Source organism: Tachypleus tridentatus, chromosome 6 (assembly GCF_004210375.1).
Source record: "Tachypleus tridentatus isolate NWPU-2018 chromosome 6, ASM421037v1, whole genome shotgun sequence".
NCBI classification, from domain to species: Eukaryota; Metazoa; Arthropoda; class Merostomata; order Xiphosura; family Limulidae; genus Tachypleus; species Tachypleus tridentatus.
This window is the reverse complement of record NC_134830.1, coordinates 108599292-108620487: the sequence shown is the minus strand read 5'-3', so window position 1 is coordinate 108620487 and position 21196 is coordinate 108599292. Positions and strand designations below refer to the sequence as shown.

Genomic DNA, 21196 nt, shown 5'->3' with positions numbered 1-21196 from the left:
AAAAAAGAAAAAGAAAAAAAGCTCATCAGAGCAAAAACCAAAAGTTGTGATAAAAAACTGTTGATAAGTTTTTTTCAGTTTACAATAATATGTAAAACATGGAAGAAATTTCATTTCCTAAATGGTGCAGGCTTTTATTAGAGCTTTATGCATTTCACAAAATACTGTATTATAGAAAAATTCATACAAATAACAAAGATTAAGACTTTATATAAAAAAAAAATGCTAATAAACAGCTAGAATATTTCATGATACAATTATTTCACATTGCTTAATTTGAAAGTTCAGTTATGGCTGGACTTGCATACCTCAGCAAGCCAAAGTGAATACTAAATTTGTAAAAGTTCATGTGATAATGTTGAATTGGTAGTCATATCCACCTAGAAACCTCTTAGTGTTTCTTTAGAGTGCTGCCCTTCTTTCATAGATAAACTGTACACTGAAAAGATTGATAATTTTGAGGCTAGAACTTTTTACATTAGTTTAATTAATAAAGCATCCATTTTAATAAGAATTTTATTCAAACAAACACCGACTGTCAAAATAACATGTAGTATGAAAACACTTTAAATTATTACATGTTTTAGTATCAATGGGGTTTTAAAGTTGATTACTTTAAATTTAAAACAATTTGACATATTTTAGGTACTACTTCATACAAATCAAACAGAAGAGTTCAGTTTTGCAATATTTGTAGAATGAGGAATAACAATGTTCAAAAACAAAATTATTGGGATAATTTCACTATATCTGGTTACCTAATATTATACCACAAAAGTTCTATTTTAATTTTGATTTGCTAAAAAAAATGCAAGTTGAATATTGTAAGGGGGGAATGTGATAAAAATGTGTTACTACAGAGCAACAAAAATCACACTGTGAACAATAGCAAATTTAATTACAAACAAATACGGTCGAATTTTGTCATTTTACTTTTATTATGTACTCTTCAACTTTATTCTACTCAGCATGAAACTTAGAGAAATTACTTACATATAATCACAAATTTACTATGGAATACTAATGTTACAACTTTATTACACTCATTGGCAAAAAAATCTAAACATGTTTTGAACCAAAGAAAATAACTTACACCCCAAGTCTGAACATGAGTTTTAAACTCTTCCATCATGGTATTAGATACAGACATGTCTTTGAACATTCCTTCTAGCTTTGAAGTAAACTGACATCCACACTCAGTCTGAAATACAAAAATACATCTCAGACTTTTATAATAAAGCTTTAATAACATGAAAGACACTCTTTACACCAAATGAAAATTAATAAGATGATATACCTGATATAGTTAAGGAAATATTACATTCTTCCACTAGTAAACTGAAAAGACCTTACTGACTTCTTTTCAACACACTTTTAATACAGACTTGTGTTAAACAGTTGTTTTTTTGGACAACTTGCCTACAGAAGTTTGATAAAATACATTTAAGTACACTTATGAGAATCTTTATCACACTACAAGTTTTATACAGTTCAAAGATTAAAATATCATTTTGCTATTTCACTAAATATATTTTGTGCTTTTGTTATGCAGGTTTAATTTATCAAAATGGAATACATATGCTGACTAATAAAAGTTAATAGTGAAAGAAAAAAAAATATAGTAAAACCCTTTGGTTTTAATAAACTTTCTTGAGAAAGAGCATACAAAGTGGACTTAAACATTTCTAGTTATAAATGTTAATGCTTCTACTTGAAGCCAAAACAGTAGTGATTGCCTTTCAGACAGCCTAAGGTAAAATATCAGGTCATCCCTCAACCAATGTCCGATTTTAGGTTCAGAAAAAAAGAAAGGATTCCAAATGCTTTTAACATAAGTTAACCAATAATGTATGTTACATTATTATTAATAACTTCCTGCCAATGATTCACAAGCTTCTGAATGCCACTTCTATAAAATTATTGGGGTTTGGAAGAAAAGAATGTAGAGAAGGTAGTTTTGAAATCTTCATATGTTCTAACCTCTTTTCCACAAAAATAGTTCTGCAAACTCCAGAATAGATGATAATCAAATGGGGCAAGGTCTGGAGAATAAAGAGGATGTGGAAGTTTTTCCCAGTCTAGCTCTTCAATCTTTGAAGATGTGATCCTTACTGTATGGGGCCATGTATTATCCTCGTGTAACACAACATCTTAACAACGAATCAAAGCACACCTCTTTTCTTTCAGTGCAACATTCAAGCACTCTAACTGTTGACAACAGAAGTCTGATGTAATTGTTACATTGAGTGGCATCAACTCAAAGTGGATCACACCAACAATATCCCACCACAAGACTTTCATGGGATTAAGGTCAATTTTTATAATTTTGTAGGTCTGGATATACAAGATATTGGAAAACACTGACTTTAGGATGAAATTCCAGAAGCCAAGTTTAGGAAATTTTCACAAAAAATTAAAAGTCCCTGCTTCTCATACATGAAGTTCCAGAAAGTTAATGCTGCTCTTTGTAGGCTTGGAGAATATTAAATCTAAAGAAATTTGAGTAACATTAGAATAATATGACCTATGAAATATCTGGAATATTTTATTTGAATATGATGGCATGACCAAGGCAGTAGCATGGTAATTTCAGGCATCTATAAGATGATGCAAGGCAAGACTCTGAATACTAAGTAGTTCTCAAGGAAATAAGGATGAATCTGAACAGTACATAACAGTCTTGATTTGAATCTTTGCTCTAGGTTTTATGCAGCTGCAATGAATATTTGTTAAGGTAGAAAAATAAAATGTTATACTGCAGAAGGTAATCTTACAGAAAGAAAACAATTTTGTACTAAAATCTTGTCACTAGTGAAATGCTGCAAGCAAACATAGCTATTAAAATAACTATTGTAGTAACATATGTTAATAATTCCTCATTTCAAGTTTTGTATTAACTCTAAAATGTCCAACAGTACTGATTTGGCATACTTGCTGTATGGCGCGCATTTTACGAAGTTAAAAAAATACAGAAAATTTAAGAATTTTTTCAAAATGCTACATAGCTTCTGCAAATAAGATATTTTTATATCTGTATGAAAGTTTTGCTAAGGGAATGCCAATAGATTTTATTGTGACATTTCTTTAAAGAAACAATTGAAAATACCTTTATTTTAATAACTGACTTATGTCTTCCTAAGTTCTTGAAAGACTTTTCTAAATGTTTGACCTCATAAATTAAAATTTAATACTGTTTTTATTTCAGAAACAATATGCACAGTTTCACCATGTTTATGATCATTGCTACAGAATAAAAATAACTTTTCAGCAAAATAAAATTATTAGAAAGTCAACTTGACTTTTTTTAAATAGTTAATCATGTTTCATTTAGTAGGTATGTCAAACCAATTTTATATTAATTTACAAATTTTTAATATTTATTTTCTTTGCCAATTCAAGAAGTTACTTAGGTTGACAAAGACTAATGTAAACAAAGCTGAACAAACTGCCTTGTCAAGAAACAAAATGTGACACAGTTGAATGTAAAACGATCTAAGGTTCTCCTATCACACTGTGACATAATCCAAATGAGATATACAGTGATAAAGAGAGCTTTCTGCAAACTTAAAATATATAACTGTGGCAAATGGTATTACAAAAATATTTTCTGCTAATAACAATTCACAAAGCTAAGCTTTTATCAACTTGTTCCAATCTCTACGAAAAAAGACTGGTTTTATAGACTGGTTAAAGTCTATAAAAATAACTTCACTTGAAGTTTCAAGATCCAAATTAGTGCTTTTTTACTAAAACTTATCATTTTCATTTGGAGCAAGCTGAAATCAACAACAAATAAAAAAAAACTGACTTTATTTTCATACATTTATACATAAAATTAAATACATATCAACTGTGAAGAATGTTTTTTTTCACCTGAAAATATGACAGTTCACTTTCTAAAATATTTTAATTCAGTAGTTCAATCTTTCTTTTTGGGTAGAATGAACTATAACACTTGACTTAGTAGGATTACATGACAAACTATATGGTATATACAATTTTCCTTACTTTCTCATGTGTTGAACATTTTAGTTAAATAAATTACTCCTTTCATTGCATAGAAATGATATACTGGACAAAACATTTGTAAACTGTCTTTGAATAATCTTTTACACCTTAAATGTAGAGACCATTAACTAATTCATGCAAAAATTATCACCAATATATATCAGTGCTTAACATTATGACTATTCCTTTAATATTATCACACGGTTCTGCAGATCTGTCAGCAAAATATAATGAAAAAAGGTAGTGCAAAAGTAGGGGTTGAATTTCACAAAATGTACAGCAAAATAGGGTTATAAATCTGTACATTATGATTGGTTGGTTGGTTTGGTGTTTTATGGCATAAAGCAACAAGGTTATCTGCATCAAACATCCAGTAAAATGTTCAAATTAAAGTAAAATTATTAAAATTCATAACAGGAAATGAAGGTAAAAAAACAAAGTTTAATTTTTGAATTAAAAACATAAATAGCATTAAATCCAATTTTAATATCTAGTCTACAATGGTATGAGAAAAACTACAGTAATATAAGTTGTAAAGGACTTTCTGTAGCATAATTGTAATTATCATAACTTGCCAGAATGACTAACAGGCAAGTTCAAAAATCAGCATTATTCACTTGAAGTTGGCCTTTCCAGTGCTGGTTTTGAGTCTCAGGAACCACATGTAGCACAACTTCACTGATATGGAGTTCAGGATCAGGGTGATTACCCTGTTGCAGCAAAAGTGCATGCAAACAGTTTTAGAGAGAGAGAAGTTTAAACCGTTTGTTTAGGTCCACTTCAGTAAATGACTGAGGGCATTCTATAGCTGCTGCTCTATATACCTCATGTTTAACAATTGACATGAGATGTGAAAGTAGTCGACACCCGAATTTGTTTGCAACAGTAAAAGGGAGTTGTTCAGTGATGGCATTAATCTTCATACTGAAAAGTGTGACACTCAAAACACAGCCCTAAGAGACTCCAAGTTCCTACAGAAAAGAAACGGAAAGTGTTGAACCCACACATACTTGGAATCTCCTGTCCATTAAACAATTTTTGATAAAAGTAGACAAATAGCCATATAACCCATATAAATGGAGGTCTTGCATAATGCCATACCTCCATGTTGTATCATAAGTCTTCTAAATGTCAAAGAACAATGGCAAAAAATGTCACTTGAGAAAGGCGTCTCTGATTGACGTTTCAAGTGGTATCAGGTGGTCCATTGTGGAGTGCTGTCATCGGAACACACGAGTGGGAGAAAGGAGGTTGTTTGACTCAAGGAACCAAACAAGACAAGCATTAACCATCCTCTCTAAGGTCTTGGAGAGACAGCTCATCAGAGCACTTGGATGGTAGTTTGAGGGAATTTTGGGATCCTTCCCAGACTGAGAGAAAGGAAGGAGAATAGCCTGGCACCAGGCATCAGAAAAAACATTCTCCTGCCAGATCCAGTTAAAAACAATCAGAAGAATAGCAAGAAAAGCAGGAGATAGATGGTGCAGCATTTCATAGTGTACATCATCAGGTCTGACCGATGAAGGGCCAGTTTTGAGTTCCACCAATGTAAAGAGACAATTACTGTCATAGAGACGATCAGCTTGAAAGAAAAGAGATGGTTGCTCAGCTCGAGTCTTGATGGCTAAGAAGGTGGAAGATGAAGCAGAAGTGCTAGATACCTGGCAAAAACTTTTGAATCTCGTCCCACATGATTTTGGAACTGCTGATAGAAGATATGCTGGTTGTGAACTTAATGCAAGAACTCTTCTGGCTTTGATGTCTTACCCATTGAGCACATGCACAGGCCTGCTGGAAAGCAATGTGGTGCGAGAGTGTGGAATACCTACGAAAAGTATCCCAGGCCCAATTTTGAGTCTTCCGTGCCATGTGGCAGGCAGGGTTCCACCAAAGACAAGGATATCGTGGAAAATATGTTAAGGTTTCAGGAATACACTGAGCAGCTGACTGTGTAATACAGTCAGTTACTACTCCCAAACGGTCATCTACTAATGGCTTACAGATGATGGTAGAATCAAGTTCTGGGAAAGCAGTGAAAGAGGGCCAGTTTGATTGATCCAGCTTCCACTTGGCCCGGGGGTTGGATGGCATCAACCACAACAAGTCTCTCTCAAAATTATAGGAAAATGATCACTGCCTCAGGGTTATTGTTAACCCTCTATGAAAAATGGGAGAATAATGAAGGGGAGCAAGTTGAGAGATCAATAGTAGTATAGGACTGACTAGGTACATGAAAATAAGTATAAGAACCAGTATTGAAAAATGGGTGTGAACAGAGAGCATAAGTTCTACGGAACAACCGCTCCCATCAATAACAGCATTTCCCCAGAGGGGATGATGTCCATTAAAGTCCATCAGGATTAAAAAGGAAGATGGCAACTGTTCAACAAGAGCATCAAGGTCTGATTAATCATAAGTCTCTCCAGGTGACAGGTAGAGAGAAGAAACAGTGATGGTATGACCCAAGAAAACATAGATGGCTATGGCCTCCAAGGATGTGTCGAGTGGCAAAGACAGGGTGGGCACATGCTGATCAACCAACAATGCCACCCCTCCATGTACTAGACCATCACACAGCCTGTCATTTCTGTACAAAGAAAACTGCTGAAAGGTGACTGTATTGACACGTTTCAGAAATGCATCCTTTATTTATATGCAAAAATGGATCGTTTGGGTTGAGAAAATATTTTTGAATAAACCAGGCACAAAACTGAGGTCTATACTATGTAAAAACTACACTGACAAACACCACACCAACATTATTTACAAAATACAATGTGATAACTGCCACGACTTCTATATTGGAGAAACAAGTAGAAAATGGAAACCAGATTCAAAGAACATAAAAAGTCACCTTCACACGTTTTCGAACACTGCAAGTCAAATAAACACAACATAACCATAGAAAACACTCAAATACTAAATAAAGAAACAAACATAAACAAACGCAAAATTAAAGAAGCCTTACTTATACAACAACTTAAACCCAAAATAAACCAATATAAAGGAACACCTTTATACCTATATTAAAATAATAAAATAAATAAAATTATATATTCAAACATCTAACACCGCCCCTCTACATTCCGACACTCAGTTACACAACCCCTTTCAAACATGTGGTCAGCTTCCGGTCAGTTATCTCTTTCTTTGTGAACCTGACGATGACCGAAGAAGGTCGAAACGTTGTTCGCTCTTCTATGTAAAATATTTTCTCAACCCAAACGAGCTGTTTTTGCATATAAATTTCTCAACAAGTGGGTTTCTTGACATCACTGAGAAATGTATCCTGTAAGGAAAGACATACAGGATGGTAGGAAGCAATCAATGCTTTGATTTTGTCAAGATTAGAACATAAACCTTGAAAGTTTCACTGCATTACGGTAGCCATTTTTTTTTTTATGTGTGTGCAAATTGGGTGGAGAGCCCTTCTGTCTAAGACCATGTAATTTTTCTTTGTTCTCTTTATTTAAGGAAGGTCTATTGACTTCCATAGATCCTGCCTTGGGTCAACTGGGCAGGTCTTTACTGTTGGAAGAGAATTTTAGTGACTGAAGACATGAACAAATTATCATTTTGCATCTTAGGGTAGGAGAAGATGTATCCGAGGAAATACCTGTACCCAGAACCAAAGGAAGTGGATCTTGGGGTTTGCTGGAATGTATGTTAGGGACAGAGAAAAGTGTTGATGTTGATTCAGCTTTTTTAACCATGTAGGTAAAATTCTTTTCATTTGGTTTGAGAACAATTCTTTTGGAGGCACAGAGAGATCTGTCTGCATTCCCACAGTAGTAGTGGAACGAAATGCAGCAGCACATGTCCGAGATGAAGTGGTGAACAGCAACTTTCAAGGCTCAAGGTGAGGAATGTTTTGAATCATCTTCAAATGCTACACTTCTTTTTCTTCCAACCATTTGGGGCAAGAATGAAAGTAGGACAGGTGAGAGCCATTGCAACTGATAAAAAGAGGATCCATTTCACACTCACAGGCATCACAGTCCTTGCCACTGCAACAAGCACATGTCAAGAAACCACAACATGATGTTTTACAGTGACTGAACTGCTGACACTGAAAACATCTGAGAGAGTTTGTAATGTATGGCCATACCTTGCAATTAAGATAACCTGCCTTGATGGTGACAAGTGGATGCCATGATGTAAATGTAAGAATGAGGACACTGATCAGCATCATCATCCCATCTTTGTGTGTAGAGATAACACCTCACTGCAGAAACCAGCAAAAAGCTCTGACTCAAGGATGTTCTTCAAATCCTTCTCAACAATAGCTCCTTGTGACGAATTAAAAGTAGCATGAAGAATAATCTTAACAGCTATATCCCTAATTGCCTTTAAATGCAAGAGAAGCGCACTGTGTTGAGATATGGATGTTTTTACCAATGTTACCAGAGCAAAGCTTTTTGACTGACTTTGAAGATATAGCAAGTCCTTTTAATCCCTTCTGAATGAAAAAGGGAGACATTTGCCCTAAAGGTTTGTCTATAAGAGAATGTAGCATAAGAAAGTGAGGTACAGGTGTTACAAATGTTGAATATTGCTGATCAGACTCTTCATAGTTGTTTACCTATGGACTATTTTTTGACTATTTTATTTAAGTTTTTATTTGGAGAATCCATAAGAAAAAAAAAAGGAATTTTTCGGTGATCACTGACTGCATTCACCATGGAGCCCTATGAGGGGATGCACTACAATGCCAAACAAGGACACTGGAGCAATGCCAGAGTTCACTGAGCACTATACTCAAACACCAGCATTAGATACAATGTCCACAACATCTATTGAGAACATCCAACAATACGACTTGGTTCACCATAGTGCAAGTGGACCAGCCGATTGACCCTAAGGGAACCACCCCAAGGTTGCCCATCTACAGGAATTCAAAGCCAATGTGGTGTGTTAGGGTTGGACCCCTCAACCACCAGGATCCTTTTCTCCCCTTCATGGGTCACGCACAGCAAACACATGGGTGGATGTGTGGATTCCAGAGGAGATAAGCTGAAAAAACAAAACCTTCCCTGGGAGGTCCCCTCACCATGTACAGGAATCCACACCATCAGCACTGCCCGACTTCTAAAACAAGTAATTTCAAAGATGGACTTACTTGACTTCATTTTTAAACAATTAACATCATAAACAACACTTTTAAAAGTAAGAGCAGCTATCACCAAAAACGTGTATTAGAATATACTACACAACATTTTTGCTTAAAAAGACCATTTCATCTACTCACTGGTTGTCAAGACATTTAGTTAGGGTGCAACAATGTGTATAATTGGCAAATTGCAAGACTTGAATCATCAACTTACGTATAGCTTGACTGAACCAGAAAGTGCCATATAACAAGGACTAGAACATAGCTGGATGTTAGTGAATTTGTGTACATACTCATGACTTACTACCCAGCAGTACTGTGTTGATTTCATGAAAGTATATCTATAGTAAATATCTAAATTTATGCATGTAATGCTTAGAATGTTAGGGCAAAAATGGTTGCATTGCCAGTTGTATTTAACAGCAGTACTTTCATAGCTTGGCCTTGATATTATATTAAGCAGGTTAATATGTCTGAAGACTGCTTGGAAAATTTAAATTATAGCCTAATACAGGAATTAATTAAATAAATATATCCAAAAATAAGGTTATCACAAGTTAATTTTTACGAGTCATTCATAATTTTGTTTAGTATGTAATGTTTTTGCTAAAACTATTCCATTTTGTTGAGACTACAAGTAAAACTTAGCATGACACAAACATTTCAAAATTTATAAATCAACACATGGGGACGTTATCACAAGACTTGAACTGGAAAGCTAGATACAGCCAATACTTATTTGAACAAGTAATTTTGTCATAAAACTCTGAAAATGTTAAATGCATATATTTTTTTTATTGAGAATAATGTATGTCAATAAGCATGTGCTAAGAGCAGTACATAATTATGCCTGCCAGAATTTCTATCAAAAGATGAGAAGAGGTTAAAAAAAATTAACTGAAATATTACAATTTTATAGGAGTAGAAAAGTTTAAATCTATGATAAGACAACAAATATTTTTAACAAGTCATATTCTTATCCCTAAGCAAATAAGTAATTCATATTATTGAGTAAGAATCTGTAGTTTTTAATACAATGTTATAACTATTGATCACTCACTTTATGCTAAAAATTCTAAACAAAACTGTGAAATATTTTTTGGAAGTTCATGAAGATATTCAAGAAAAATTCTAGTTATTCTTGAATTATTTTCTGATGAAAATGTGAGAAACTAAGCTGAAAAAAAAATTGCTAATGCATGCAGTACAATATACCAGTAAAACTGTGCACTTGAATCATGTGTTTGAAATTAAACTGAAAATACAACTTTAAAAGCCTTTATAACAAGTAAAAAGTAATTATGAAATAATAAAATTTATTTTGGATTAAAAAGAAAAGTAGCTAAAGTGAATGATTCAGTGCCCTCTATTCCAGATGGATAAACTGATGAAGGCTTTAAGACCCCTAACCCACTGTACAGGTAACAAATAAAAAACACAGATCTGCGAGTTTTCTGCAACCACATTATCTAGTGCTAATTTCCAGTATAACTGTTTACAAAATGCATGTTGATGAATCTATTCATTTTATATAAAGAACATACAGATATATTTTCAAAGCTAAATAAATAATGGCTATCATATTTATATTAGACAAAAAGGGCTTCCAAAGTCTAATTAAAAAACAACATGAAAAGATGTAAATGTGTGCTCATTTTCCTATGGTTTTTCCCACAATACATTGATGCTATTTGTTCCAGTTTAATACACTTTCAAATTGAACGCTTTTAGGCATTAATGTAGTGATCAAATACAGTAAGAAATAGAGCATCTGAATTATATGGGTTAGGAAATAGTGCAAAAAAGAAAATGAAAAGCAAAATGAGGTGCTGTCTTTACTGTCTTAGTGTTCTCAATCTTCAAGTGTACCAAAAAGTCACTGGGGTAAGGGGAAGTAATTTGGATTGGATATATTACACAGGTGTTGCTAAATGTTTAGGAAGTAACTGTTCATGCATAAACCTAGATCGTGGAAACTATTAACAGGCTAGAAAGTATAAACAAACAGAACCTTTGAATTAAATACAAGCAACAATGTGCACTCAAGAGAGAAAAATTTTCAATGGGTATATTATCAGATCCTTCAGAAAACTGCTTCATATATAAAAAACAAAAAGTAAAATTAGCAAGGTCAGAAATTATCAGCTCTTCTGTGTGAAACAAGATAATACGTCTCACCTAAACCATAATTTCTTCCAGGAGAGTAATATTTTATTTGAATATTGTGAATAATGTGAAATTCCTTCCACCTGGTGATTTAAACAATATTCCTAAAACATGGACAGCTCTGAAAAGAAAATATTTACTAACATCTCACACGCTGCAATATCACCAATAACTTTGAACAAAATCAAGTCCTTACTATCCACTGAGGCACAATATTATTCATCTGAAAAAAAACAAGCCAACTTTAAAGGTTATGTTACTGAATTTTGTTCAGATTTCTTTGGGATTAAAAAAAAAAGTAACTGATAATGTTATTGGCTACCTCAACAAAATTATTACTATGATGCATATTTAGATAAATATCATGTAGAAAGTTGCTCACACCTTAACAACATTTCAAAGTCAAAATTAAAATCATGTTTGCAAAAGTAATGAATATTTATGATAATATAATGAAATACAAGAATTTTCTACTTCATGCTTGATAAATATAAATATCAGTTTCAACTTCATAATGACTTAGGTACAGAAGTTTTGACTTTCATAATAGTAAGAACTGTAGATTGACTCAGTAAACATGTGTTCAAATTATCTTTAATATATCCTTGCACATCAGTAAGATTGTTATTATGATCCACATCAACAGAAAATATTTCAATATAATCACCAGATAATGATCTACAAAGTATAAATTAATGGTATCATATATTTACATCACATTTAACTTACACTGCAATTAAATATCATTGTAATTAAAATGTAATTGTTTAAAACCTTTAAATCTCTTACCTTGAGTTTAGAGATCATGTTTTTTTCAGAATCATCAGACACACTTTTATTTAATAAAAGACGCTTTGCTAAATGCTGCTTGTAATATCTCTCAAATACATCTTTTTCTTGGAGGTATCTAAATAACACCATAGTTTTGTCTAACACTTGTTCTATTTCTTGTTCAGTCATCTGAAAATAAATATTTATTTACTTAAAATCAATATTTACATTACTTGTCTCACTAAACAAGAACAGAAAAAAATTGTTGATAAATGGGATATTTTGAAAAAAAAAAAAATTTTGCATTTACTTGGGGGTTGTGAAATGTGGGAAATCCAGATGTCTGTAAACACTTTTGTTTTTCTTTGTAATGTTCATGATTTGAAAAGTTCTTTTTAATATAAATAGGTAAAGAAAATAGAGTAACCTGCCAAAAATATTTTGATTCTGTTAAAAGCTTCAATTTAAATCAACAACATTGAAATAAAAATGTTGAGGTTATACTTTGATTCTGATAATGGAATGATTAAAAAAACAACAAAAAAACGTAATTATAAACAGCCCTAATTTCTTATTAACTACTGTAAGATGACAGAATTTTCTGATCAAGTTCTACCTGTGGGACTCTTGTGTTTAGTTCTCATGTGAATTTCAATGTGTGTGATGCTTAATTCCTACTTACAGATACAGTGAGCAAAAATTTTAATTAAACTTCAGTTTCATGCTCATTGTACCTATGAGTAGAAACCAAGAACCACTGATTTCTATCTATGATAATTAAGTGTTTCTGATCAAATACTTTTATATTCACAGACCAATAATAGTAGGATAAAATTTTTAATGCTTTACATTAAAATATAAAACAATATAATGTTTAAAAATACTAGTTACACATTTGAATAAATAACTGATAAATTTCTGAATGGTGTGACATCATTCTATGGAGCTTAAGACTTTTTGCATAGTTTGTATATAAACCAGTTCTATTGTAAACATAAACATGACAGATAAAATTTTTCATCTTTAGGTACAACAAATAACATTCTTCCCTCTAAGCTGATACTTATAGACAAATTACTAAGTTTTTTTCAAAATCTATTTTTACTGGATATTAATCAAAGCATGCAACTATGAATGTAATGTATTTAGATCTATCGTACTGAAAAAAAAACCACATATCCAAAGACGAAAAACATTATAACATTTAGTCATCACATGACCTGTCAAGTTAGCGGATGTGGTCAATTAATAATATTTTCACCAAACACCAACTGCTGCGCACGTGTGCGTGTAACCTAACTGCTGGTCTCCATTAGGCACTGTTGTTTTCCATTTACGATTATGAATGCCCAAGCACACATCCAAAGAGAAATCTTTTTTTCAGTCAGACTTGAATAAGTCTATCCCAGTTGACTGAAAACTAGGTGATCTCATGTTAAAAATACAATTCATCAATGCCAATAGACAAAATAACATTACAAGAAATTAGTAATACTAACAATAAATGACATCAAGGTCCTTTCGGTTGTGTCAAGTCTGGCATCAATTGAACCATTATAAAAAAATAGCTGAAAGGGTAATAACTGAACTTAAAGATAATGTTTTGTATAATAAACCTGAAAGTTTGTGACAAGAACAAAAGAGTAGTTACTAATCTTTTTGTGTCTGTTTCAAGTAACATCCTTAACCTCATAAGGAGAGAGAGAGAGAAAGAAGACTAAAAATGTAGATTTACTGATAATGACTTTGATGGATAGTAATATAATAGTAGCCATTTTATTTACTTTCTATTCATTGATTTCTTTTAAACTTAGATTTATATCAGCTAAATCTACTTGTTAGTTTTAAATTACCATGTTTACTGATGGATCATGGCGTTTTATTTTCTCCGACTAACAGTTATGTTGACAATAATGACAAGTACATTTTCCATAGCAAACAAGGTTCAGATTGTTAAGGACTTCCCACTTATAATCTAGCAAATATTATGATCTAATTTTTTATTCTCTAAAAGTGGGCTCCATCAAAAGTTTTGCAAACTTTCAATTAAGTCTTTCACATACAAAATATATTTCTAGTGAGGCATTTAATAAACTATTTGCCCATGAATATATTGAGTATGTTTTGAATAGTCTATGTGAAAAGTAATTTATTTTAAGATTAAAAATACTTTTATTCATCTCGGAAATCTCAAGATTCATTGTGCAACCCTTAAAACCTCCCACATATGTTTCAACCATTTCTTAAAGCAAAATATTATATTTCATCTGTTACTTCTCTACCCTATCTCTATATAAAATTGGTCAATTTGATTGACCTTGTAACCACAAAACAATAAGAATAACCTGAAGATGACCTAGGAAGGTCAAACATTGTTTTCTCCTTATCAATAAAAGTGTTAATACCCACACCAGCCATTCTGAGATACATTATTATTTCAAGGGGGTTTCTTGTCATCAAGAAAATCCAAGATTTTAATAATACTACTGCTTTAAATTTGAGTACTGATTACTGTATTTTTTATATATATATAACATTTTTCATAAAAATAGAAAAACTAGAGGTAAAGGAAATGATAAATTAATATGGGTTAATTTTACAGACTGTTGTAGTCATTTGATTAATATTGTTTTTATTCTAGTATTAGTGTATGTAAATTATTTTTCAAAAACATTTATTAACTTAATCTTTCCAAAATAAGAGCAATAATTAAGATAAAAATTTTGATTTTCAAAACAATCATGCAAAACACTTGTACATATAAAATATCGATTAAAAGTCAATGATTTATTAAGTTTTGAAAAAGAGAAAGTGTAAATCAAACTTTCATATTTGGTAATTAAATTTAGACAAAATATTCAATTTCCAGATTTGTAAAATTATTCATTAATCTACAAAAAATACTATTTTTCCTTGTAAAAACTTAAAGCCACTTATCAGTTATTTCTACTTATCAGTAGAAATGTCCAATTGGTCCATTATTATATAATTAAAATCTTTTAACAAATCTTAATGAAGATGAAGTTAATAACTTACCTTGAGAGTGTGAAGATAGTTTATTTATTGATACTTTTCATAAACATATTGTTACTGGTAACTTGAAAATTATTAGAGATAAAATATTACGTGAAATACTCAAAAAAGAATCTAAATACAGAATAGCCACAAATGCAATAATAACAAATATTCTAAAATCTACTGACAACAACAGTGATGAATATATTTTAAAACCTAACTATATTACATTTTATCCAACTAGATGGTTTCATGAATGGAAGTTTTATGTACTTGGAAAAACAAAAATTAAATTATCCTATATAAAATTAAAAAAATACTGTACAGTTTCATCATGTCATCAGTTAAAAAATAAGATTCAAGAACTGCAAGAAAAACGTGTTATAGTTCCTACTGATAAAGCTAACTGCAATATTGATATAATTTATAAAAAGTTTTATGCATTAATCATGATAAAAGAAAATTCAATCCAAAGATACAGTATTTAATAATTTCATTAAAGCTTATAATAAACTTTATTTTACACAAAATCCTCATGTAGATTTACCTTTTCTTTATGCTATTTCCAAAATCCATATACACCTGCTGGTCAAAAATCTTAAGGCCAATAAACATAAAGAAAAAATATGCATTTTGCATTGTTAGACTCAACCACTTATTTGAGTAGAGCTTCGAAAGATGAAAACAAGAAAAGAGAAAATAAAAATAAACTTTTCTAGCATTTAACAGGAAAAATGTGAACACTATGAAATTAGCTTAAATGCTAGCTGATCAAAAGTTTAAGACCATTCCAAAAAGAAGTCCTAAACAGGGTTGGAATTGCCCAACAAGAGGTCTCAGTAGTGAGTTGCATGGCTGTCATTGCGAATAACTGCAAACATTCGCTTCAGCATGGTGGATAAGCATTTGCAGAAGGCTGGCTGGAATGTTATTCCAAGTGGTGAAGATGACTTCACAAAGATCATGCACTGTTTGGAACTGATGTCCATTTCTATACACTTCCCTTGCCATCCACCCCCAAACATTTTCAATGGGGTTTAGTTCAGGCAAATACGCTGGATGGTCCAAAAGAATCACGTTATTTGCCATGAAAAAGTCCTTTGTCCTGCAAGCATTGTGGATTGCAGTATTGTCCTGCTGAAAGATCCAATCATTTCCACACAGGCAAAAGCCTTCAATCAATAAGGATGCTCTCTCGAACATGCCAATGTAACCAATGCTGTTTGATGCCCCTGTATAACCTGAAGCTCCATTGTTCCATGGAAAGAGAAAGCACCCCAAATCATGATGGAACCTCCTCCACTGTGTCATGTACAAAATGTCTCTGGTGAGATATTCTTATGGTGCCAAGTAACGTTGGAAGCCATCTGGACCATCCAGGTTTAATTTTTCTCAGGAAACAAAACCTTCTTCCACTTTTCTACATACCATGTTTGATGCTTCCCAGCAAAGTTTAACCAAACTGTTTCGTGGTGTGGAAGGAGGCGTGTCCTTTGAAGATGTTTACGGTTTTTAAAGTCTTTCTCTTGTAGATGTTGTCTTATTGTTCTTGAGCTGCATTCTGCACCTGTAAGGTCCTTAATCTGGTTCGACAAATGGCTGGTGTCTTGTCAAACAACCCGTCAAATCATCCTGCTCAACGCTGGTGAAATTTTCTTGGTCCAACCACTTGAAATTCTCGTTCTGTATCCCTCAGGGTCTTTTAAGAAATTTACAATAGCAGTTTTACTATGCCCAATCTCACCAGCAATGGCACATTGACAGAGACCTTGCTTTTGCTGTTCGACAATTCTGCCACATTCAAACTCTGTCAACTTTTTAGCCTTTGCCATGTTTGCACACAATGTAACACAGGACATGTCAGTGTGAGATGTTGATAATGCTAATAGTTGAACACAAATGACTAAATTTCATTACGTGTTTACTGATTAACATTTCGTTTCTGTATGGTCTTAAACTTTTGACCAGCTAGTATTTAGTCTAATTTTACAGTGTTCACATTCTCCCTACTAAATGCTAAAAAAGTTTTTTATTTTTATTTTCTCTTTTCTTATTTTCATCTTTTAAAATTCTACTCAAATATATGGTTGAGTCTAACAATGCAAAATGCATATTTTTTCTTTATGTTCATTTGCCTTAAGATTTTGGTGTATCTCTAATTAAATTAAATTTATTTCTAATTCAATAAAAACAATTATTAAACAACCTCTTACATATTATTGAGTAAATTATTTAATATTTGATATGATAAAATAAAAAATATAAATGTTAATAATAAAAAAACATTTTTGGATAATAAAAAAATAATCAACTTATATTAAAATATCTAAAAAATTGTGAACAAATGAATAATATTCAAACATTTGATTTCACCACATTATATACCACATTGCTGTTTTTAATTCCATCCTTTCTTCTAATGCTATGTATTTAACACTATTAGTATTAACTTTCTCTCTCTCTCTCTCTCTGTGTGTCTGTGTGTGTGTATGAATTTATTAATATTAAAAATGAATAATTGCTTTAAAATTTTATTTTCATTTTTTTATCCCACTCCAAGTTGCATGTTTCTTTATTTATTATAAAACAAAAATATGTATTCCATTGTTAATTATCCAAATATGAATCAGGCTTGCAACAAATTAGTAACATTGTAATATACAAGATTATAAAGTTGTTAGAAGGTAAACAAAATAATTTCTTTAACTGTTCTGTTCACTCTTAAAAAAAAGTAAACTTTTTTTTTTATTTGCACCTAAAAGTGATACAGTGTAGGGCGTACAAAAAATTTCTAGTCTTGTACAGGTCAATCTGATCAAGTGTAACTTGCCCATGAGAAGCCTCACTTTGTCAGGTTAACATACCTTGGGGGTAGCATCAAATTTTGAAAAATTGGAAGAGCCAAAAGTTTAACTTCCTTTTCTTTATACCTTTGCAAATTGAGTGAATGGTTTATTTTCAAAACTTGAAGTGTGAAAACTAACCATTATGTATCACGATATATTTCATATCTTTACATTTCAGTCTTGATAAAGAAATAGTCACTTTGGAATCCAAAATACATGTAGAACAATAGCATTTAACTGGGATATGTAACAGCTACATAACAAACTAAATATGTTATTAGTTCTTTAACTAAATAATGAACATACATTGTTTCTATTAACAACTTTCATATTAATAAAGACGAATTATTAATTTTCCCTCCAAAATACTCACATGTAAACTGTAGTTTTTAAGTAATAATCAAGTCCTAATGATAATATGGCATTAGATATCACCATACACGAGGATGCACGTAAAAAATCTAGAAAACCATTGTACTCTTTTTTGTAAAATGAAAAGATCACAGTAAGGAAAGGCATGACAGTGCTCATTATAAAAAAATCTATAAATAATTAGAAGAAAAACATACCCCTTTCACACCTTTCTTCAGCTTGTCATCAATAAATAAAGATAAATACTCAGGAGACTTGGGATTGATGTTTAAGAAGTACTCAAAATCTGATGCAATCATCTGCTTAAAAAATCTGTCATTTCCAAATGAATGATGTAAGAAGTGGTCAAACCTGTCCTTGAGATCCAAAAGGCTCTAATGAGAAAGGTAATATCAAATTTATTTTTAATTTGTATAATTTCATAATCCTGAAAAAATATTAATTTGTTACTATTATTCAAACAATAACTCAACCTCACAAGTCAATAGATAACTTGCACAAAAGAAATGAAAATGTAATTTTTAACAAACTCAAATAAAATTGAAGACATGATAATCACACAATAATGTATTTAAAATATCTGTAGCAACATACACAGATGTCATAAAAGACTTTCATAAATATACAAATTTGTCCAGATAACATTAAAAATATATTTTTCTAATCTTTATAAATGTTTCCCTGAATCGACAAAACCAACTATCTTGATTATTTATTTCTAATGACTGTTACAAATAATTTAATAAGTGTCAATGCCAAAGTACCTGTACAAAAGTTAAAGCATCTCCCTTCCCTCCTTCATCCTCAGTGACAAGAGCTTTTCCTTGTTCTCTTAAATAAGAGCTAACACAGTCAGCCATGGTCTTCAGTCCATCTCGTACCCTACTGAATAATTTATACATACGACCCAGATCTGAAAGTGAAAGAGAAACAGATCTTGTAATAATTTAGATTTGGGACAAAATTATTTTGAGTTTTTTTTCTGTTTTGATTTCTTAAGACAAAGTAACTTTGGAAATAAGAATTTTTAAGAGAGAACAAAGAAAAGTTTGTTTTTAGTCCTGGTGTATCATGAGGCTACTTTCAGTTTACTGTTAAATTAAGCTAAATTACTGTTAAATTTTTGGATTTCACATAAAGCTACACAAGAACTATCTTGATAGCTGTCCCTAATTCAGCAGTGAAAGACTAGATGGAAAGCAGTTAGTCATCGCCATTCACTTCCAACTCTTGGAATACTCTTTTGCCAACGAATTGTGGGATTGACCATCACAGCTGACCTTCAGCTGAAAGGGGAAGCATGTTTAGATGAATAGGGATTCAAACCCATAGATTAAGAGTCAAGCAACCTAAGCACATGGCCAGGAGAGGCCAGACCCAAATGTAAATGAAAAAACTATTGCCAATTAGGAAGTTAATGGAAAGATGCTGATACTGCAATACAAGTATCTAATGACACAAGTTTTACAAAAATTTTGTTACAAAGCTTGACACTGTTGACAATAATATTCAGTTATAAACAGGTGTATAATATTAAGAGCTTTAGGTTATTTACTGTAGGTAAATAGTTTTCTGATCCAATTTGAAGTAATTCTAGAAATAAAAAATAATTTTAATTTATTTTGTACTTTTTTATGGTGGTTACAAGGCTAGTGAAAATGATCGACTTCACATAAAATTAGGGTAATAAATATAGCAGATGAAATATATAAAAACTTACCAAAGACAAAATTTCAAAAGTATTTTTGGAGGTTTTAGAGATTACACAAGGGAAATTTGTTAATTTTTAGATAGAGAAATGTATTTTTAACCTTAACATCAAAATTGCTTCACACTCAGACAGTAATTACTTTGACTCCCTATATTAAATCTTAGTAAAAATACCTCACCAGAAATTCTGATTTTTCTGTACAAAAGACTTATGTTTACTTAAAGCTTCCTGTATTTTGTAAAGATACAAAAATTCTATTGATACAATCTTCTCAAAGCTTCATGATACAATACACACTTTTATGTTGTACTTTTTGTACAAGAGACATGCAAACAAAAGAGATTATCTTAAACTCTTATTCTTATAGCCAAAATAAAAGCTCAAAAAGAAAGTATGGTATATGATATTCAACCACATTAAGACCCTCCAAAATAATATTTTGCTATGAACACCAGAGAGTGGATCTTAAATGTAAAATCTGGGGACTACAACCACATAAAAATGATCAATGCTGAGAAAAATGAGCTAAATCCCAATCTTGTCTATGGAAGTAAAGAAAAAGAAAACTGTAACATCATTTATATGGTTTAGGCAAAGAAAATTACAATTCTCCCCAAGTTATAAACATGGGCTGTAGGAGGTATTTAGCAACTGATTTATAAGATCTCCCACTGTAAACAAGGAAATGGTATACCCATACAATTTTTCCAAATTTTCATAACTGCTACAAACAACAAAATAAAAAAAATGTATTTAGAACAATATAAAGCCAGTACATGGAATTTATATGATTAGAAAGTAAAAATGTTAAATGAGCAGCAAGCAGCTAAATGAATGTCAACACAAAATGTGAAAATATTTTAGCAAAAAGCTTGCTATACATAATGAAACTCTTTGGTACTACCTGTTTAAACAACATTTTACCAGTTATAAAAACAAAATAAATTAGAAAGTAATAATAAGTGTAACATATCTTGTCTCCATAACAAAAATGAAATAACTAGTGACAAAAACAACAAATATAGAGTTCTTTATAATGAAAGAAGTGTTATAAAAATATATATATTACACCAAATTTTCTGTTCATTATGAGTGACTACAGCTTCTTACTGATACAATATTGTGTCATTAAACACAGAGATGGAAGATACTTTGCAAAAGGTACAACAAAGAAGTGCATATTATTCCTTCAGTGCT

General features: G+C 31.6%; 1 protein-coding gene across 1 annotated transcript in view; it reads right to left on the bottom strand.

Annotated features, from left to right (window-relative positions):
- LOC143253274 (cullin-3-A-like) overlaps window positions 1-21196 on the bottom strand; it is a 115922-nt gene that overhangs the window by 34204 nt on the left and 60522 nt on the right. The window contains 4 exon segments of the mRNA XM_076506869.1: window positions 1094-1201; window positions 12074-12244; window positions 18486-18662; window positions 19053-19201. Coding sequence (XP_076362984.1) covers window positions 1094-1201; window positions 12074-12244; window positions 18486-18662; window positions 19053-19201 — 605 coding nt within the window.